Source organism: Maniola hyperantus, chromosome 7 (assembly GCF_902806685.2).
Source record: "Maniola hyperantus chromosome 7, iAphHyp1.2, whole genome shotgun sequence".
Classification (NCBI taxonomy): Eukaryota; Metazoa; Arthropoda; class Insecta; order Lepidoptera; family Nymphalidae; genus Maniola; species Maniola hyperantus.
Window position 1 is genome coordinate 3,510,958 of NC_048542.1, and position 23,999 is coordinate 3,534,956.

The following is a 23,999-nucleotide window of genomic DNA, read 5'->3' on the forward strand; positions in this document are numbered from 1 at the left end:
AAAAATCAGTTTTAGAATAAACAAGTAAAAACCTCTCATATGATACCCCACTTGGTTTATAATTTTTTGTGATGTAACCACAAATTCATGTTTTTCGGATTTTTCTCCTTAAGTCCTGGCCTTTAACCTCTTTGACCTTTAAAATAAGGACTTAAATCGTTCTTTTGACACAAAAAGTTAAAATGGCGCGTGAGGAGTTTAAACGCGTTATAGTGTTATCTACTTATTGGTTGGACGCACAAATTTAAAACTTTCACGCACAATTACACGACGTTACACACTAAAAATCTATCCAACTCAAATCCAGAAATTCAACATTATTATGCTGGGATTACGCACATTGTCTAGTCGCATACGTTCGCAATGGAATAAATAAATAAATAAATGAACCAGACCAATAGAAATTATAAATGCAAAAGTGCGTTTGTCTGTTACTTTTCCACGGCTCAACAGTCAACCGTTCAACTGATTTTGAAGAAAATAGACATAGCTTGCATCCCTGAAAATCAAAGTTTCTATAGGATTTTTATAAGACCTTAAATTAATCTATTCTTATTACAGAGGATTGGTAAAGGGTAAATTAAAGAAAAAGATTATTTTTAATTAATTTATTGGAACAATTCACTACTTTTGTATGATAATAAACCAAATTTGTTTTGGCATTAAACATCAAAATAACTATTCTAAACATTGCACGTTCTATATCAACTACGTTAAGCATTAGGTCTAATCCACACTAAGCTACCAAGTTTCCGTGGTAGGTAGCTCAAGCCAGCAACTACATAGAACTCGTGCCCATATAAAGAAACGAATCAAAAATGGCCGCGCTAATCATTCCCTCTCACTTACACTCTATACCTGCGTATAATATGTGAGTGAGAAAAGATAATAAGCGCCACTTCCTTTCAATATTTTTGTTTCTTTGTTGGCGCGAGTTATAAAAGGAATTATAGAGATATTAATTTTTACAATTTATTTTCTGGCGTTGCTGGCTGGCACTCTCACATTCAAATACCAGGGTGGTTCTGTCGTATTTTTTTTCTAGATGAATAATTTTCTATTAATGGGCGAGTGCCTGTTCCAGTATCAAAGACAAACATACCATTTCTAGGTAGCAAAATAAGTGGAATAACATTATTAAACTAAAAAATAAAATTTTCGTCAATTCGATATAAAATAATATACATCCGTAGGTAACAATTTGACATAACATGTATTTTAGATTTTTTCTAATGAAATCACATATTTACTATTAAATAGGCCTACCTACTAAGTATTTAATGTACATTTCTACACAGTTCTAACTTCTAATACTAAAAGTTGTGCTATCCGTTTTACGAAGAACATTTCTTTTAAACCAATTAAATTTTTGGTCAAATTGGTTTATTTTAGAGATTTGTGTAGGTACAAGTTACAAACAAATTATCAACAATGTGGCTAACTCCGTTGTACACTATCTCTAAACTAAACTAAAATGCCACGTCTATAATGTTAATTTAGTTAAGTTTAGAGATTGTGTACAAGAGAATCGGCCCCAGTGTCACTGGTTTTTTTTAGTGTGATTTCATTAGAAAGTAACATAAATAAACCAAAAATATATTAATTTACAATTTTATAGTAGGTAAGTAAATAAATATTAAATACATTAAATCAGATTCATTTCCTGATTGATATATTAATAAAAATTAACAAAAAATTTATAGTAAGGATAATAAAATTAACTAGGTATAAGAACATTTTTTTTAATATTATAAAATGTAACAAAAACTAACGATTTTTTTTTTTCATAACAAAATACTACTTACAACTACATTTAAGGTAGTCATGATTGTTTTTAGGTCATGGACAAAACTCACTAGGTAAAAAATATTTTTACATTTTCCTTTTTGGCATATTTCACTAGGATACCTTGGCGACGATACCAGCTTCTCGGCGACTAGAATTTGACTTGATATAATACGTGACTAAAGGAAGCTAGCTAGTCTAGAATAACCTGAATATGTACTCGTATTGCAATCGCAGAAGTGCAGAAGCGGAGGGTATACAGTAAATCCGCTTCCAGAAAAAAAAATTTAGCGTCTAAGCGTCGCCACTCAAACAGGCCACCTGGCAATACTTCCAAATTGGCGGAACTATCAGGTTCTTCAAGTTAGATAACATATACGTTTTAATATCGCGTTTGGCATCGCTTCAGGTAATATCGCCATGGCATCCTAGTGAAATACTGCCTTATTAAACTGGACAACAATGTACTCATGTACTCGAAATTAAAGAAATTAAAGGGTGGTTTTCGTCTTACGCTGATTGTCGGCGCCGACAGGTCAATAAAACTATGAAGTGTTCGCTACGCGCTAGTCGCCAGCGACGACGATTAGCGTTAGAAGAAGCCAGCCATACCCCCCGTCTTGTCGCTTGATGTTCATTTTGACACAAAATCGGTTTCCGCCAAGTGTGAATAGCGTGATATGAAATGTTCTGCCACTGGAACATACGATTTAAATTCGGGCTGGACAAACGACAACTGACAAGTGGGAACGGGAAGTTAAATTGCATTCTCACTAGGCGGTTTGCAACTATTGAGCTGTAAATCAGAGGGTACTATGTGTTATTGAGGATAACAAAAAATCATCCATTAACAAGTCGGCAAGTAATTTGCCACCAACTGCGTGAAGGATGCATTTCGTGAACTGTCCACTATTTAAAATAGTAATTGGACGCTAAATCAGGCTAACATCTACTTATAATTATACGCCTAGTGAGAATGCACCCTAATCATTGCTTATGAACTAAATAAAGGCAATAATTATTCTAAAACTGACCATAGTGTATAATTAAAAGGCACTTAAATTATTGCTTATTTATTTTTTAGTAACTGGATTTAAAAAAAAGTACCTAAGTATAGAAATCCACAAAATATCATTTTTATTTTATAAATGCTTAACTAAGTAATAAATAAGGTTTCATTCCAAAAATATAATTTTACTGTTTTAAGCAATTTTTTTTTTAATTTATAGTCATTTCAAATAAAGATGTAATAATATATTCTACAACAGTTCAATAGGTTTTTGATTTAACTGTTAATAATCATTAAATTCTTTGTCTATTGACATAAGATGATAATTTATATATTTAATGTTAACGATAGTAAATACATAATACAACACTAAAACTTATCACAAATAACATAGAAAATTTACATTAACGGAAGACATTTAGATTTTGTTGTTTATTTTTAATTTATTAATAATTTATATTTAATCATTATTTATCATAAGAACTAAAGATTTTAATATTATGCCAGTGAAATAATCATTATTCAATTATATCTTATCATTTATCCTGTAACAGCTATAGGGCAAAATTTATATGCTACACTATTTCATTTATATTTAATGAGATTGATGAATTAAATTATATGAAATTATGACGTATTTAATTAAATGTTTTTCTTTAAAATACTTAATTCACTATAAGCTACTTGACTAAGGATATATTCAACCTGTATTCGATTGTATGAATCTGGATTATCAACATATTAAACAAAATAAACCTTTTTTAGAGACAAAACGGAACCCCTATAGGTTTACGTCGTTGGCTGCCTATTTTATAATACGTTAACTCTATCTCTCTCCAAAAATAAAATAAATATACTAAGTCGCTGGCAATTAAAATAATTTGCTTATTTAAATCGCTTTCAAATTGTTTATATTCAGTTTCTGTGCATAGTAGTATTCATTAACTGAAATATTATTAAGTTACTGTAATCTGTTACTAGGCTAAATAAGTTACTTGGAATTTAACAAGAAAACACAATTTTTGACAAATAACAACGTTGCTACGTAACTTATCGACAGATCACAGATAGAATGCTTATTAATTTCGGCCATTAGAGGACATGACTGTTAGACAGACCATACATAAAATTAGCGCTGTAATAATAGGCAATACAATTTTTACTAAGGTTTTAGTGGCTCAATACATGTATATTAAAGTTATGTTACATATTGGTTGACTCAACATATTATAACAAAAAATATACAAACATTCAAATTATGTAAGTCATGACCATGACTAACACAAAAGTTATTTATTTGTGCTCCTTTTATTTCATGAATCCTTTTATTATACGTTTATTGGTTGAAAATGCAGTGAAATTAGAATTATGGCAAAATGTATTTCTGTTTTGCTTATTCTAATATTAACTATTCTAATTGAGCGTATTCTTACTCTAAAATGATTAAAATCAACAATATAAATCATTTATTTGGTTTTTGCTAAAAACTGAATAAATCAGCACCTTTATTATAACTGATTTGGAAAGTACTTAGGTAGGTAGGTACTTATTTTTAAAATGCTGAATAAATAAAGACTGAAATCAAATAATCTGTTATTTGATTTTTTGAAAATACTTGATTAGAGAAGGAACTTTTTAATAAATTGAGCTTTTCATTGCTTATATTAAATTTATATGTCCTAAGAAGAAGAAGAAGAAATTAGAAAAGTTTAAAATATAGGATTTCCTTGCTAATTGTCAGCCATATTAAAATTGTTTAATTATTCGTTATTAAAATCGTACTCATCATCGTACTTTTTGTACAAAATTAGTAACATCATTCATAATTCATTGAATACCACAATGGAAAATTTTACTAATAAATAAAATATCTATAAAATTAGATTCTTAGTAGAAAAAATCTAACAAGCACCGGAGCATCAGCATCATATTACCTATATCAAATTTTTGATATCGTCTTATAATTTGATAACATCCCTATATCAAAATTTTCTAATATAAAATAGCCTATAAATAGGAAATTTAATATAATATATTCATTAACTATGAATATATTATAAATTATAAGTATTGAAGTTCAACGTGATATAAAATATATTTTAAAGTAAGAACAATGTTCAAATAATTCCGTACAATCTGACAACACAACACTAACAGATGGAGTCAATTGATATAATATAATTGTTAAAAAATATTTTTTGATTTACATTAAATAATAAATTATAGTATATACATAAGGACTAATAGTTTTAATCCATATTATGTAAGTAGGTATTTCGTCAAATAGTTAAACTATTATAAATTTTCTTTTAGCTATGAAAATAATATTTTAAGTTAATTTAATTTGATATAGTTATATTATTCTTTGCATATGAATTGTAAATCAGGGCATTTGATTTAGTTTATTTAATTATCAATTTAACTTATATTTAACAATATCTTAGATACATCATAATATCACGTTATTTGAGCCATTCCATTCGATACAATCAACTATTGATTATATTGGCAAGTGATGTTACAAGATTTTTGATTTGTACCATTAGTTGTTAATAGTAGGACACTAACGCTTATTATCCAAATTATATTAAAATAATTAATTTTATTCAATAATTATTATATTTTATTTTATTTAATAATACATTTTATAAATTTATTATTTAATTATTGTAGCCGTATGGTAGGTATTTGGATGATTTTTTAAGCATGTTTAAAAGCTATATTATTTGTAGATACTTAACTTATTTTTAATAAGCTATTCTCCACAATTATTATACCCCACACTGTAAACATTTCTTGTAATTGTAAGAAATATTTGCAGACGGTATTTATTATTATTTACTTTGGCTTACAAAGGCAAACTATGGTTTCTATGAGTTTATTTAATGTGATCATAATTGAAAATTTTAGGAAAATATATTTCATGTATAAGAACTAGAACTAGAACTAAACATAATATGTACTATTAGACTAAATTGAGCGATATTTTCGTCAAATATTTAAATATAAAATATACCTGGTCTATGGTAAATTTATAACTTATAATTAAAGGATTAAAAAGGCATGCGTAAGCCTGCTTACATTTAAAATTATCATTATAAATTCTATATTTGCCGATTTTCACCATACTATTAAATCGGTCCTCGCATCTTAGCACATACCTACTTGGTGAAAATTCACCCGACAAAGGTCAGACGGCCAATAAATATCGCGATATTCGTGATCCCGTTAGTAAATATTGATGTGTAAACGCGATAAATACGTTATTAACGCTATGATAAATATTGAGAACGGTATCATGATATTTAGTGACCGTCCGAACCTTGCCTAAGGCCTTATTTAAATTAAAATTTAATTTAGTTAACCATAAAAATAGGCCATTCAGGACAAGCAGCTGGTGGTGGAATCGGTAAAGGAGATCCTCCTCCCACTGAAACTACTTCTGGCATCTGGAATATGGAGAAAAAGAGATTTTATATAGAAATTACATTAAAATACGTATTGAATTCCATCACCAAATATATTATGCAAATCTACTAGAGGTTCGGGACTTTTGTTTCGCTATTTTTTGTGTCAAACAAATTAAACCCCAAGAAAGACAAAAGTTGTGATACAAGTAAAACATTATTTCTCACTTGAAGCTTTGTATAATTTGCCATTTATTTTATTCAATTGTTAGAGAGAGAGAGAGAGTTGTTCAGAATTACTGAGAAGAGGAAAGTCAGTTTATTACAAAATTACTATAATTATAATAATTGCATTTTTTATCTTTTTTTAGTCGATTTTATATTTTGATCCAAAAATATATATATCTTTAACAAGGGCAAGGATAGGGACGCACAATAAATATCGCAATATTCGTGATTCCGTCAATAAATATTTACTGATGTTTAAACGAGATAACAGCATCAATATACATACATTAATTGAGATCGGTATCTCAATATTGTATCACAATATTTATTGACTGTCTGAATTTTTAAATTGGATTCCTTTATTCTAGTCTTATAACTTTTGTAGCTTCGTCCCTGTCGCTAATATATTAGTGACACTTTTAATATCATTCAAATGTCTTTGCTTCGGAACTACGGCTGTGTTTCTATTATGTAGCCATATCCTTACCTAGAAGTTGTTAATCCTGTTAATTGTGATACTTACCTTAATTTAAAAAATGCAATAAAAACAGGGAAACGAAAAAATATTACGAACTACGCAATCTGCTATTTATTACACTTGACATGAATCTTTAAACTAAATATTCGTCGGGCCTAAACGTAGTGGACATTATACTTTTTTGCAAGGAACATTTTGAAAAGGGTACCTACTATTTGTAGAGAGCTCAATTTAGTAATTAAGCTTAGCGATTTGTACCTATACAGAAAAAATAGCGCCAAAGAAAATACTAAGTTAAGAAAAGTTAAATCCGTCTTTCTATTATGCTAACCACCAGTTTGGAAAGCAGATTCTACCGAGAAGACCTGGCAAAAGATATCTAATAATAATAACTACTTTTGAGACCATGTCGACAGAATAGTAGTGGAGTACTATTTAATAAAACTGTATAGTTTTATTGATCCCTAGAGTTCTATTTAACCAAATTTTATTGTTGGTATAATATGAAGTATCCTTACCATAGTTTGGGGATGGTGTGGCGGATGGTAGTAGTGCGCAGGCGAGACAGGCGGAGTCGGATAGCCCCAGTAAACGAGCGGCGGCGGCGGCAATGTAGGCCCCATAGCTGGGTAGTAATACGTTACTGGACCTATATGAAATATACATATGATAAAACTCTCGTTTTGTATACAAAAATATTCAAGTTATATACAATATCTATAATAGTACATAACTTAGATTACAAACTATAACTCAAGTGTGTAACGATAACGCCATTATATACGTTTATACCTAAATAAAATAGTTATAAAAATACTGTAGACGTCTACACAACATTTTTATCACCATTTTTAATAATACCTACAGGTATATACAAATATATTTAATATAAATTATATCTACTCTTCGTAATGACAACCGATTATATCATTTAAAATTGTTTTTTGTACCCCGTGGTACCTATAGCCTATTTTAAATAATAAAATATAGGTATTTGATGAAAAAAATCCAACTAAATTTAAATGATTCATAAATTTTCTTCGATCGATTTTATTGTACATGCAAAGTGTTAGTCACAAAATAATTATTGTAGGTACCTATTGCAATAGCACAACCCGTCAAGAACATAGTACATTTTATTCGGATATCCAAATATTATAGTATATTAATAGTTTTTACTTTAATACAACTTGTTAAATACCTATTTTTATATATATATATATGCATTGCAGATTGAAATGATTTGTATCACCAAGAATATACCTACATATTATATATAATTATGTTGTTTCCCAATAAAATATATAATTAGATTTCGTGTTTTGATTTATATATATAACCCAAATAAACAAGAACAAGATATTGTGTGTTGGAATGAAATGTTCTGCTGAGTTTAATATATTTTTAAAGCAATTGGCGTTTGCCAACATATTTCAACTTTTGGACAATCAGCAGTTATTATATTATACTAGGTATATGTAGTAAACATGGTTATTATATTAATGTCCAAATTTGTTTTTAATTAGGTAGGTATCTAGGTAATTTGCGTTACCAGATAGACGTATTTTAAATATTTTTTTGTGAATTCTTGATCATATCACGTAATTTTAATTTACCTAGCGATAGTAATTTTTACTAGCATATAATCAATAAAGTTGTCGTTCAGTTTTAAACTATCAAACAACGTGATATACTTATATAATACAAATATAATAAATGTTAGTTTTCCTCTTTCTACAAGGAGCTGATAATATATATTTTAGTTATAAGTATTTGTGCAATGTAAATTTAATTAAACATAATCAGCAAAACACTTGTATTGAACGAGTACAGACAGACATACACAATGTAAGTAGTTAAGTATATGTAATTAAAATGATGATCACTCACCAGGGTCTCAGAACGCATTAACAGTCCACCAAAGCAGTGCGCAACTTACACCAATACTCTGTTACACACGTCGCCGATGCCGCCAACCACCAAGCTAGTCTGCGGACTTTACCAAACTTAGGCTCGCCTAGTACCCTAATATGTACTTAGCACCACTTTGTGCGACCTCAACTACGTAAAAAATATACGTATTTTATGAAATAACCATACCTACAGGGTTGAAAGTTTCAATATACCTACGAAATAGTTCTTCATCGCATAATACTTAAATCACTTCCATAGATTTCTAATATTTATATCTAATATATTATATATTATATTATAATATAATTTCGACACAAAAATATTAGATAGATGAAATTTGCTCTTGTGTCTGTCTACTAATTATTAGGATATTTATTAGATAAATTAAATCCCCATATATTTATATTTTTGCTTGCATTTTCTAACCAACCAATTTTCAATTTATGGGCAAAATTAATAGTAATCAATCTATCTGTAATCTGTCGATAAGTTACTCAGCAATATTGTTATTTGTCAAAAAGACCATACAATTTGTGACGAATAACAATGTTGCGAAAATGCTAAGTAACATATCGACAGCTTACAGTACAGATAGAATTGATTCTATTAATTTCGTTCGTAAAAGCTTTGTTATACAGCTAACTTTCAATCCAGTATGTAATCAGTTACTTTTCAAATTATTTTAAAATTTATCGAACCAAGCAGTTGAGATCGCATGTTGTATAAATGCGATACTGAAGAATAGGAAAGGAGCATTTTATGTGAATCCCAGAACAATGATAACCGTTACTTACGCCATCTGTTACTATGATGAAAACCTTGTGTAACATACAGCTAATACACAGACATTATGAAAAAGACAGACAGGAAACGGGCTATCACAAAATGAAACACGTTCGGAGTAACATAGGAGTTGTACTACGAAGTAGTACTTAGAAATTCTTTGGTAGATTACGAATTACAACACTACTTGCGCAGAAATGTAATGATGATACATGACGTGATGCGCTAAGATCTGATTATATTTATGTCATAAAATCGCAATCATGCATGAAATGCATTTTGTCATCTCTCATTTCAAGAACGAACAAATTTGACAACAATTCATACAAGAACTGTCAAATTTGACATCTCATCATAAAAAATGAGGACGTACTTTTTTTTTACAAGAACTGTCAACAAATAAGTTACGAGTGAGATACGATTTGTATGTGTGAAAAAATAAGGACCCAAACAAAGTGTTATGAATTTGTTTTTCCGTGCTTCTTGTCTAGCTTTTTCTATCAAGTCTGTGATACAATATAATAGGGCATCACCTTAAACCCATGATTTTTCCTATTAATCCTCACTAAGGAAGCACAAAAACTGGTTTTTCTACACACACTGAAGCTCCGAGTTGTCCCATTTTACAAGGTTTTGTAGATTTATTTCTGTCACCGGAGTATCCATGCAATTTAGGAAGCATAATATGTTTGACTATTTTGGAACCGAAGCAAAGCTCACGACATAGGTATTTGAATGAACTGAATTTTCATTGGAGAATGGGATTATAGTATTTTTTTTACTAACAAAGAACACTTTAACCTTACTAGAAAAACCTTACCTTACCTTATTTAGAAAACATTATGCACAGGTAAACTTGTAAATTTTTTGCATTACAAAAAAAAACAATAATGTCCCATTTTTCGTCGACTATTAAAATTACAGTAATAAAATGTAAAGTTACGCCGATTTACTGTCTTAAACTTTAAATTAAAAAAAAATATCTATGTCGAAAGTTCCACTTAACGTTTAATATTTTTCAAAGCTAGGTGCTTTACCACTACAACAAAATAATTTAAATATTAGTTGTAGTGTTACCCGTAATAGATTTGTACCCTATATGCTCCATGGTTTTAAATATTTCAGGATTATCTAGAAATACAGAACTAAAGCTATGTTAGGCGGTGGGTGGAGGGGGACAGATGATTGTGCTATTTGTGTTGTTATCTTGTGAAGAAAAGTTATGTTTTGTTCGTGTAAAAGTGTAGAATATAGTAACGCACTATTTACCAACCTCATATATAATATGAATTACCTAATTGAGTAAGAGTTTATCATTCATAAAAATATGAAATATTTATTAGCTATGCTTAAAAACCTAAAAAATACCATATTTATCCTGTCCTTATGTAATAATAGACTTCATTCATTCATTTTAAATAGAAATGTTCAGCTATATTAAAAAAATCTAAAAAGCAATTTCAAATATTTTTTGCGCGTGAAAAACAGGCTATTTTAGGCCCTAATAAAATATAGTGCAAAAAAACAAAAAAAAAAACAAAGTGTAATAATATTATGCATTCCATAATGTAGATACCGAAAAACGTGACAAAGTTAGTAAAACAAAAAATCGACTAAACCACAGACAAGGGCCCTTGTTCACCATTAAAATCTTAACTTACACGAAACAGATATTTTTAAGGTCGATATTGACAGTTTTTGTTTGAAAAAATGTCAAATCAGACGTTAAAAATATAATATTTTATGCACAGTACGATTTGAATGTTACTACCCCCACCAAATGCAAATAGGATTATCTTTTTTTTTTTTTTTTTTTATTATCTTGGCAGTTCCTGCAACTTCACTCGCAACTTCGTAATATTGCTTTGACTTTATAATAATAGTGAATGAAGTTAGCGGGAACGTTCAGGCAAGTTCATCTATTAACATTCGGAAGAAGTAATATAGAAAATTAAGGCAAAGTGTTAGTGTATTATTACACCCCTCCCTTCACAAGTGGATACATTTTGCTACAAAACAGGCAATAGAGATATAATTAAAATAGCACAATCACCCACATAGCAGAGAAACTCGCAATAATCAAGATTCTAACACGAAAAATTATCGATTTATTAAAAAATACGCAATAAACTAAAATTAGCCAACTAATATAATGTTAACTCATAAAGAGCCCCGATTTTGTATGACATAGAAACCGTAACTATAACGCGTAAAATTTAACTCCTCACGCGCCATTTTAACTTTATGTCAAAAGTATGATTTTAGTCCTTATTTTAAAGACAAACCGTACTTTTGATATGACAGTTGACCCATAGTGTTAAAATGGCGCGTCATGACTGATGAGTCATCTTGTACGGACTATACGCACTATATGTATTTTGTGAAGCCGAATGCAAGATTTGCCTTTGACATCTCCTTATACACGATTTGCCAAATTTTCCATCTCTTTAAACACGATATGTCAAATTTGACAGTTTTTATATAAACTGTCAAATGGTTATAAGACTTACGATTTTAATGTCATAGCGAAGATAAGAGGCCTTGAACTAACAAATTGATTTACCATCAAAGAAACGTCTCGGAATCAATATAACTTATATCTATTTTATGTTATCTTATTTATAAAGTTTACTTCACTTTTATTTCATTAAATGACCCATGTTTGAAATTACTGATCAATAACGCTAACGCAGCAAAGCTTATGAAGAAAGAATTAAGTAGATTATACATACAGATATTGTTGAACGATTTAAAAATCGTAACTCACTTGAACTACAATTTGTGGCGATCAAGAATGTTACAAACTTACGGTCGAAATTAAATAACGTACAATCTCGCTTTAAATATATCGATAACTAGCTGATGCCCGCGACTAAGGCGAAAAAGTAGCCTATGTGTTAATCCAGGGTATAATCTATCTTCATGCCAAATTTCAACCAAATCCGTCCAGTAGTTTTTGCGTGAAGGAGTAACAAACATACACACACACACACACAAAAACTTTCGCCTTTATAATATTATATATAGTCGGGATACTTTTGGTAACGTTGTTATTTGTTAAAAAAAGACCATACATTTTGTGACAAGTAATAATGTTGATAAATAACCACAACTTATCGACAGCAAAAATGTATGGTAATTTTTGCCAAATAACAATGTTGCCAAGTTATTTATCGACAAATTATAAATAGATTGATTATTAATTTCTGCCGTAATCAGCGTTAAGATTTTCTTTAAATTCTCTAAATTGCGATAGAATAAGCAAAAAATAGAAAAGAGTTAGCGTTATTGGTGCAGCGTAAGGTGATTTAAATATTTATAACACCATTTAACCTGAATGTGCCAACATAAAGATCAAAGTTGGAAAGTCGACAAATATGTTAAAATAAGCTTCACTATTACAAAATGATTTTATTTCCTCACACCACCTCCTCCAGTCACTACACAAAGATATTTCAATCGTTTTAAGTAAATTTTTGAATAAATTAAAATGAAATCAATCCGATCCATATTAGGTATATAATTAACTAGCTGATGCTCGGCATGCATTGCAACTTTCACGTTCGTTGATATTACTATACATGCCAGAACCTGTCAGACAATTGTCTACAACAACTTTACAAAGTTTCAATTCAATCAGATGAACGATGCGCGGACGCATAGGTATCGAACCAACCAATATAATTTTTTATAATATGTATGGATTTAATATCTGTGACAAAAATATTTATTTTTTCGAAATTCATTATTTGGTCATGTATTTATTATTATACTAAGTGTAGTGCTAATTCGGTTCTAAACAAAATATTATATATAGTAGTGCCATCCTTTTCCCCATGAAATATTGTGAAAAGGATGGCAAAGCTTTTAGACCTTGCGTAAGACAAAGTAAGATAAACAAGCAAACGATTGAAATATCGCAGACCAATAAGATCACATAGAAACGTGAAGCGAGAGAAGGCTTGATAGAGAGAAAAGAAAGCTGTGTATGTGTTAGTGACTGGAGGACCTTAACACCACATTATATATTATGTGTATTAAGTACTATATTAAATACGGTAAACCCAAGACCCGCGTAAGAGATGTAGCAGACTATTCGACATTCCGACAATAATTTTAGAATGTTCGAAAATCAAAAGAAACTTTGAACATTCAAACACGTCGAATCAAATTTGATCGTTCGAAATATCGTATTAATAATATTTGACTGACTTCGTAGTAATGAGATATTTTAATGTTTCAATTTCTCACTTAAACCATTAAAATATACCTAGGTCAATCAAACATCGCCGATATTGAAAAAATGTAATGCGCGCCGAGCCTCATCGAGTAACATCGATGCATTAAGCGTGATACAAAATAGTAAAAGGTTACGTCCGATAGTTTGCACAGTTCATTGTACTATGAATTTTACAGATACCTATAATTTGCAGCTGTCAGCCGCGTCCGATAATTTGTTTCCGCCTTTATATTTTTATTTTAGTAGGTACCTACCTATGCTACAAAAACTCTTTCGCGAATTTCGGGTTCAAACAGAACGCGTGTAAATAAATGGAAGACATTAAGCTTTATTCAATAAATTTAAAGCGGGGCGCGGGTAAATCGTACCTATTATACTCAAAAGTGATCTTTTTCCATTGTTGTATAAAGACATTATTGTAATAAAAAGTATAAAATATAATTAAAATACAAACCTGAAAACAATTATGTAAATCAATAATATTTTAGTAATATTTTTTATTGGTGAGAATGTATAGAATTAATTCATTTACGGGTATGTCAACAAAACTAATGTAAAACTTTGATTACCATTCTACCAAAATGAAGCAATTCATCGTTTACATTTTCTACTCAACACTAAACTAAATAAGGACTGAATACTGAAACGCCATTTAATATTCGAGCACTCCTCAAATTGACATTTGTCACTAAAGAAAACTTATAGTTAAACATGATCGTAAATATATTATAAGGGGTGCTTAAATGTTACTTAGCGTATTCGGGCGTAAATATTCGCTCGCGCTGTGCTCTGGAAAACGTCGAATGATCGCTAAAGACAAGAAAATTAAAATTACATATAAAATATGATAAACCTTCCGATAAACATGCAACCTTTTTCCTGAAATAACCAGCTATCCATGCTAACCCGATTTGGCAACACGTATAGTTATTATTCATAAAGTGCGACACTTACCGATTTTCCCAAAATCCATGCGCCATTTTCCATTACACAACCCGTTCGAATATACCGCCATTGCAACACAGAGCCATTGACACATCGGTAGCTCAAAAATGATTATTGAAAAAGAAAGAATGATCGAAACATGGTAAAAAAATAAATCATGTGCGTAGCTTAATTTAAAAGGGATGGATAATAATTTTATGCAGTAAAAATTAAAAATGCCATATTAAAAAAACTAGCTAGCTAAAAATTAGCTACCGTAAAACTAATAACTTGTGCGTCTAGCTTTATAGCAGCATTTAGTTAAATTCATTAATTAAGAAATAACGCAGACACGAGCAGTATTTATTTATTTTTTTGGAAAAACTATCATTTTAAAGCAAGCTACCGAATATATCAATGAAAAAAATAAGTGACTGCTAAAATAAAATTATTAACACAACATGTTTTTACTATAATTAAAATCTAACTTCAGCATTTTTATTCATAATATTATTAGATATTTCATAACTAGTTAGCTGCCAAAAATATTCCGATGATTAAAAAATGACAACATACTGTATTAAGTACTCATTACACCACATATTATTGTGACTTAAGCCCCCATAAACCTAGATGTGTTTTGAGACAATGGCAACACCATAGACAATGAAAACAAATGGAGACGACGTTAAAAAAGGAATAGATAAGTACCCAATAAAAATACAAGATGTATGTAGTACATTTTCAAACGTAACAATAATTACTTATGATTAATAATAGGTACCAATAAGTAATGCTTATTAACGTTCAAAATATTTTCTTTAAACTTTATATAAATTAATATTTTCTTTTAATTAATAAATTTAGAAAAGGAATGTGATCTCAACATGATTTTTATTAATTTAATTAGATTAATAGGTATGCCACAATGTTCTGCAAAAACTTTTGAAAATGGATATTTTATTTATTTACTTATTTGTAGTGGACCTACAAAAAGTAATTACTTATTGTTATTAGAAAATGTACTACCTACTATGTATATTTAGTATAAAATATCACAAATATACCAATATGACTAAATTATGTGGTGTGAGGTAAACAATGATATATTTTCTAAGGTGTAAGTGTATATTTCAACAATTAGGCGGTTAAGGAATGAATTTGGAGAGTACTGGAGTGTTTGGAGTGTACTTAAACGCAACTTAATATTTGAGCACGCCTAAAGGTGGACTTTCGATTCGAGCGTCGAGTCCGTGGCGTCAGTGACGCCATGACAGACCGTCAGAATAATGGTATACCTCTATGGACTCATGTAGTTTGAAAATATAGGAAATGTCATTCGAATTTTGAGCACAGTGACACTAGACGCCGCGTCAGTCTCGCTGCGCTCGAATGATGTTCATTACAAATATTGCATAGTGCAATAGTACATTAATCTGCCGGTCTGTTGCGGCGTCACTGACGCGATAGACGATCTTCTCGACAGCCCATCTAAAGATGGGCACTTAAATTTTAAGAAGCCTTTAAGCGTTCGGGGGTGAAAGGAAGATCGCGAATATCTCAAAAACATTGAACTTGAGATACCATGAACAAAACTGCCAACCAAAAAATGTATATAAGTACAATAATTAATTAAAGTCCGCAAAAAGGCAATTAACACTAAAATATAAATTCATAACACCAAAACAGTGCATCAACAAACGAGTTGCCATAATCACTTACCTAACAATAAATGTAGACAAAAACAAAAGTGTAAACTATTCACAAAGACATTGACAAAAAAAAACTCAAAATCAAACGCGTTAAGTACCTAACTATCCATTCCAAAGTAATATAATGTATCTAAACATATTTTTCTCAGACTTTAAATCAGCCTTGAAAAAGATTGGCAAAAATAACTTTGCAAATGGAATGTCTAAATTAAAAAATCACAACTTCATCAATCACTCGAAATAGCAAAATACACATAAAAAACAAAGTTAAGCAAAAATCCTAAACTTCCTAATCCTAAACTTCACATCACATGTTAATTATTAACAACCTCAGATTCGCTTACGGCCGAAATTAATATTTATGAAATTTTATCTGTAATCTGTTGATAAGTTAGCAACATTGCTATTTGTCAAAAAGACATTTTTTGACAAATAACAACGTTGCTAAGTAATTTGTCGACAGCTTACAGATAGGGTTGGTTATTAATTTCGGTCTTTAAAATACAAAACATCTACCTAATCAAAATTCAACAATTTTTAAAGTCAGTATAAATTCAACAAAAAAAAACTGATTTTATGGTAAAATTAGCCTTAAAAGTTACAAATAACCTGTATAATAACTGCCGTAATTCATTTATCAAATTGATTAAGAACTTATAAAATTATCTATTACTTAAATTGTTTAAAATTAAATATTATTTTGTAAACAAATATGTGTTTAGTTCTATTTATTTTTATACTTACTACTTTAAACGCATTGATTTCATTAATTTGAGCTTATTGTCATTTTGTTACCCTGTTATTTCGATCGCCCAAATCAATATCGATTTTCATTTATTTTCTACTGAATTTGTTTTGGATAATCCTTATATTTAAGTAATTAATCTGTAGTTATGACGATTTTTACCTAGGTATCAAATTAAAACAAAAATATCAGTTACTACTTATAGTTTAAGTTTATGTTCATGTTGTAGACCAGGCGATCTAGGCTTGCATTTTTATTTAATTCGTAGATGTAAACTAGTCTAAACATATGACAGGGTCATCATGACCCCTGGTCCTTACAAAATATTGAAGCCGAGACTTACGCCGGCTGATCTCTCTAAAAGTAGGTATATAAAAATAATTGTTTTATATCCAGAATAGAGTCAGAAATTAGGGAAGATGATTATACCGGTGGATAATGTATGAATCATAATACGTTCTCACGTAAAATCTTTATGTATCTGATATATCTACCTATGTAACATTTACGAATATCTACAACTTAGTACGTTTATTTTTATCCCAGGTTGATAAGGTAAGGTATTTGCAAATAAGAGTAGGATGATGTGAAGGTAGATAGAGAAATACGTACTTATGAACTATTTAAGTAGGTATCCTTTAATCACCTCGAAAATTACCTTTTGAGTATGATCATGGTTATTATTTAATGAACAAACGTGGTCTCAAAAGCGTAAATCTACTGCAAAGTAGAATCGGTTCAAGCGAATGCGTAGTTGCTTGCTTGTACCCCAACACATGTTTATACCCCATGATAATACGGGTAAGTGGGGAACATAGACATAGCTAGCGATCCGGGGAATGGCGAGGTTATAGACGGGGGCAAAGCGGCAGAGAGCGCCGTGCCGTAACCTGCGGGTAGCGTCGCAGACAGAGACGGGGGTAACGTACTATAAGTCGACAGCATGGGGCTGTTGTTTGCGTATGAGAATATAGGGGCAGACGTGCCGTATGAAAAAACGGGTAGAGATAGAGCGGGGGACATTTGCTGGGGCACGTAAGGGCGTTTCGCGGGCGGCGCTTCGGTCTGGGGGAACGCGCGGTCGTACGATCGTTTGGTTGGCAGTATCTGCGTTTGCGGGAGCATCTGGACGGGGTAGGCAGGGGAGGGCGCGCGCAAGTAGTGCGGCAGGGAGGGCAGGAGCAGCGGCTGGCGCAGGGAGAGGAGCAGGTTCTCGTGTTGGCGCGCGAGCAGGTTTTGGTGCGCGATGTGCTGCGCGAGAAGGCGGGGCGCGGGCGGCGGGGGGGACATCAACGTACCGGGGGAGAGCACCTTGGGGGACGTCGCGGGGGTGACGCCGCCAGTCAGCACCAGGTTCATGTCGTCGCCTGAGCACTGGAACACCTGGAAGAACGGCACAATCCTTCTATATCTATATATTTTAAAGCCTCACAAGAAGCAAGGTACAGTAGCCGGCTACTGTATTATTTTAGCGATATCCACTATAAAATATATAAAACGTCTGACGGCTGAACTCACGTGTCCTTGGCGCCGCGAGGCCCATTGCAAAATGACCCCGGACCGAAACTAGTTATAGTTAACCTATTATAGTTAAGTACAAATGGGTACAAGTATCTTTTGGCATATTATTATAATGAACATTTTTATAGTATCATACCTGCTCATTAAATATACGAGTATAGAATAATATACAGAATTAGAGATAGATAGATAGATAGATAGAAATACTTTATTGCACACAAAAAATAGAGATTAGGTGTCCGACCCTAAGGTATAAACCTGTGTTACAGGCGACAGTACTCTCCTTAAATAGATGGCTCATTTTATACAAAACGAAGGAAATCTGCGAGATGTTTGAGATTTGAACTAAGAAAATCATCTTTACCTCTATATATCGCTGCTTCTTGCCGAAGGTCATGTACCGATGGTGTTTCTGCTGCGCGCACAGGAACGCACTTGTTTCGCTGTTCATCTGGATAAACGCTTCTCCGCTAGGATGACCCTGTAGAAAAACAGATCAAATTGTCCAAACCCCTAAACTTTTAAAATTATTTCAAAAAAGGCGGTTGAATGATACTAATGTATATAATATACCGTCTATATACTAAAATATTATATAAAAATGGTAAGCATTAATAAAATCATGTTCACAATAAGTCGTAATTAAAAATTTCACATTTTGAAAATGGCGCCATACAACCAACTGCCTATTGAAACATTTTCAAAAAAATTATAGCCAGTATCACTCGGGATAATGTAAGGATTCTAATGATACCCCATACATCCAAATCTGAAAAGGAATTTAGAAGTTATGGTTGAACAAACAAACTAGCATACATGAACGCTGAAAACATTCTTTTTTTGGCAGTTGTGTAAAAAGCGAGCTGTGCGACTGTATATTTATCTCTCTGACCAATAAGACATGAGTTACCACGAGTAGTCTCTACATAGTATAAAACAAAGTCGCTTCCCACGTCTGTATGTATGTATGTATGAACGCGTAGATCTTTTAAACTACGCAACGGATTTTAATGCGGTTTTCACCAATAGATAGAGTGATTCAAGAGGAAGGTTTATAGCTATAGTTTAATTCTCAAAAAATTAGAGGTCCCTAGGGAAATTGAAATAATGTGAATTAGGTCGGAAAAAAATCCTCTCATTTGAGAGTTTCCTAGGCAATGACACCTCAATGACACCACATTAGTATCTACGTTGCACCCATGCGAAGCCGGGGCGGGTCGCTAGTATAGTTATATAGGTAGTTATATTCGTCATAAAGGGCGTACCTGAGAATTATACACCATGTGAACTCCTTGCATGACGATGTTTTGTGCAAATTCGTCCAGGAAAGTCAAGATGTGCTCCACCTACAAATTACATATTTGGTATATTAGGACTGCCTTCAAATAGCCAGGTCAACGTAAAATCAAAAATTGAGAACAAAAGGAGTACCAAAGACACGACGTCCGCACCGCACGAGAGACAGATGAGACTGACATTTTGAACGTGCCCTATGTCCGTTATCTGCGACCAAATGACGTGCGGTTCCATACTTCACTATTAGCGCGACTCCGTGACAAAGGTAGTATAGGGTAGCAATTGGGCTTTCTCCAAACAAAGGCCTCCTCAAGGCATACTCGCGTAGGTGTAAAGGGCTTGAAAATTAATGAAGTGTACCTAAATGGAGACGGTCAAGCGGCTTGACGTCAAGCACGTAGATTTGTTTTGCTTGATCAAGCAGCTTGAGCCAGCAAACGGCACTTTTCCCATTTCTCGAACACCGTCCGAACGTCGCGTCAAGCATCAATCAAACTTTGTAAACGGCCAAAATGAATTAACTCAAGCAAAAATCTACGTGCTTGCTTGACGTCAAGGAAGCCCTAAGAGCATTTCAATTTTGTCACCTGCGCCTCGTACGGCAGTCCCCGGAGTCGCACGCAGTCCTTGGCGGTGCCGGAAGTGATTACGTGTTGCGGCACCAACGCCACCGGCAGCAGGCTCTCTGCAGGCGCGCTGGCCGTCGACGGCGTGCTAGCTTGACTCGTGCGCGTCTCTAATGACCGGTTCAGCACCTACGAATACGAATGAAAATGTAAATAGTCACAACTTCCTGAAACGTTTTGGTGCACTTCGACCGCCCGTTGTGCCAGATCTTTTTTCCACGCACATGCAAACTGTGAAACCAACTCCCTTCGGCAGCGTTCATTCGATTTTATCATGGGGTTATTCAAGGAGCTGATCATTAAATTCCAGAAAGGCTGGCAACGCATTGGTGAAAATGTATGCACCTAAATATCGCAATATGTCATACTTAATCTATCATAGCATTATCATTAGCAAAGTACTCAACACCTGTTAATGTCAAGTTTGTAAGGGTAGATGTAGATGTAGAGGTAGATGGTAGAGGTATCTATCAAAACCAATCATTAGAATCGTTAAAAAATCTACTAGAAATCTAAAAATACCTAAAATGAAAATATGAAAAATACATATATGACCTCAAAACTTGAATATGTCATTAATGTTTTACAATAAAATCAACGATTTACATAAGTAATAACGCAATCTTAACAAATGGTTCACAGTAAAATGCTTGCAGTGAGTAATTCTGACATATTTGAACAATAAATAACAATTTAAACTGTTTATGTTGTACCTACTCTTGAATTGTGAAATATGATAATCTACGCAAGCATTTATGTTAGCTTAGATTGTTGTTATAGGTACTATGGTGTATGCACAATTGCACTACTATTGCCAATATAAATTAAAATTATTTTAAATTTATATTTGATTTGAAGGTCCCCTTAAATTAAAGCCCCTTGCCAAGTTTAGTATAAAGGGTCACTATGTTCACTCAAGTAAAAGTTACAGATTTTCTTTAATTTTATAGAAACGATGCAGGATGCTTATACCTACTCTCAGTCATTCGTAATTTTCTAAATCATTTGTAATTTTTTGAGGACCACCAATTTCAATTAAGTATAGTACGCGACAAGTTGCAATGGCAATCGGGCAGGGAACGCCTCACACCCCATGTGCCATCTCAATATATTGCTCTTGCTTATTTAACATAGGTACATTTAACAAAGAAAGTGGCAGAAAAAACCGCCAACGTTTATAAAAAAACCAGCCGTAGGTATTAAGATATATCTAAATATAGCCGGAGTAGGTATAATATATGTATACTTAGGTAGATTTGATTTGAGTAGAGATATCTTACCGTGACCTCCAAGGGCAGGCTGCACATAAAACGTAAGCAAATTACCGTAAATGCCTCCAGTTGCATTGTTAGGATAACTCTCATCATTTGTGCGCGGATAAGAATAAGTAGGTAAGCATTTTGTATGCTTATAAATTACTAGCTGATGCCCGCGACTTCGTCTGCGTCGAATTAGGTTTTTAAAAATCTCGTAGGAAATCTTTGATTTTCCGGGATAAAAAGTAGCCTATGTCACTCTCCTGGTCTTTATTTATACCCATGCAAAAAATCACGTTAATCCGTTGCACCGCTGCGACGTGATTGAAGGACAAACCAACAAACAAACACACTTTTGCATTTATAATAAGGGTACTGATTGAGGCTCGAATTGAATATTATAGACATGGAATATATTGTGCCTATCCTATTTTTACACGTTTATTTCCAAAGGAAAGAAAAATTTAAATGTTAATTTTATATTACAGTACGCGCCCAAACGTGATGAACATCGACCTTCAGAAAGAGCCATCTCAACCTGTCGCTGACTATACATACTTACCAACTTATTTTCCTTTATCTTTTGCAAAGTAATCATGACTTGATATCTACACATTAATTAAATTCTGATTTGAATCAAGGTAAGTAATTTTATGCGCGCTAAATATTATATTTTAATCTGAATGATCGTATTCGTGATTTCACATTTTCATATCATTTTTTTGTCGTTGCAAGGTCTTTCCAGCATATCATGACCTTCATGTCTCTAACTTTAAAACATAGGACTTTCATATAACCTTCCTACCCCCATGTTACCCTTTTAGGGGTCGTAAAATCTTTTCATAGTTGACACCTACGCCCTAGAAAGAACCTACTTTCCAAATCTCAAGTTAACAATAACAATAATTCAAACCTTCCTATACAAACTTTCATCCCCTATTTTACCACCCTTAATAAGGGGGATTTTCAAAAATAACTTATACAGGTTTTTATTATTTAAAGCTACTAACCTAAATGCCGATTTACATACATATAACAGCTAACTTCAAAAACAGGACTTTCGTATAATCTTCCTTCATATAGCCTATAGGTCTGGCACACGCTGACTCTTAGTCCATAAATATAAACTACGTTTCCCTAATCTTAATCTTTGTTCTGAAGGTTTAAAAGGGGAAAGATTATTACGAGTTTAACAAGATACGTATAAGATGGTAGGTAATTTGATAAGAAGGTAAGGACATGTAATTAGCAATGCCAACCTTTACTTATCTTAAATATGCAAAAACTTACAAAATTAAGGAGTTCATTAATATGAGAAGGTACTTCCATCTTAATCAACATTAATGCTAATATTGCTGTCGGGAATGCTTATTATGAGGGTTAATAAGCTAAAACTTTTTATTTAAAAAGGTCTTAGACTGTCTAAGGTAATAAAACGATGTGATTTTAACTAGAATTCATTGTTAAAGAGAATAATTTAAAAAAAATCATGATATAGGGTTACGTACCTCAAAAGGAAAAACGGAACCCTTATAGGATCACTTTGTTGTCTGTCTGTCTGTCTGTCTGTCTGTCCGTCTGCCTGTCAAGAAACCTACAGGGTACTTCCCGTTGACCTAGAATCATGAAATTTGGCAGGTAGGTAGATCTTATAACTGACATTTGGGGAAAAATCTGAAAACCGTGAATTTAGGGTTAGATCACACAAAAAAAATTAAATTGTGGTCATGAACTAATAATTATGTAGTAGTTTCAACTTTCGAAGTGAGTGACTATATCAAGTGGGGTATCATATGAAAGGTCTTCACCTGTACATTCTAAAACAGATTTTTATTTATTTTTATGCATCATAGTTTTTGAATTATCGTGCAAAATGTCGAAAAAATACGACTGTAGTACGGAACCCTCATTGCGCGAGCCTGACTCGCACTTGGCCGGTTTTTCTGTATTGTTACAAAAGGAAATAAATCCTCACTATACTCGGTACATCTCGGTAATTTAACTAATTAATATAAGGGAATGGCCGTTGGAGCCGGAAAGTCCTTGAGTGGAGACCGCGTTTAAGCAAGCGTAGT

The 23,999-nt window shown here is 32.2% G+C and overlaps 1 protein-coding gene across 4 annotated transcripts in view; it reads right to left on the reverse strand.

The window, feature by feature from the left end:
- Nucleotides 1-593: 593 nt before the first annotated feature.
- fus (epithelial splicing regulatory protein fusilli) overlaps nt 594-23,999 on the reverse strand; it is a 103,794-nt gene continuing 80,388 nt past the window's right edge. For 2 of the 4 annotated variants that reach the window (XM_069499741.1, XM_069499743.1), the window contains 4 exons: nt 20,630-20,797; nt 20,012-20,092; nt 19,111-19,227; nt 11,684-18,608 (listed from right to left, as the gene is read on the reverse strand). In XM_069499741.1, the coding sequence (XP_069355842.1) occupies nt 18,006-18,608; nt 19,111-19,227; nt 20,012-20,092; nt 20,630-20,797 (969 nt within the window). In that variant the 3' untranslated portion in view covers nt 11,684-18,005. The other 2 variants (XM_034970055.2, XM_069499742.1) reach the window with 2 other exon arrangements.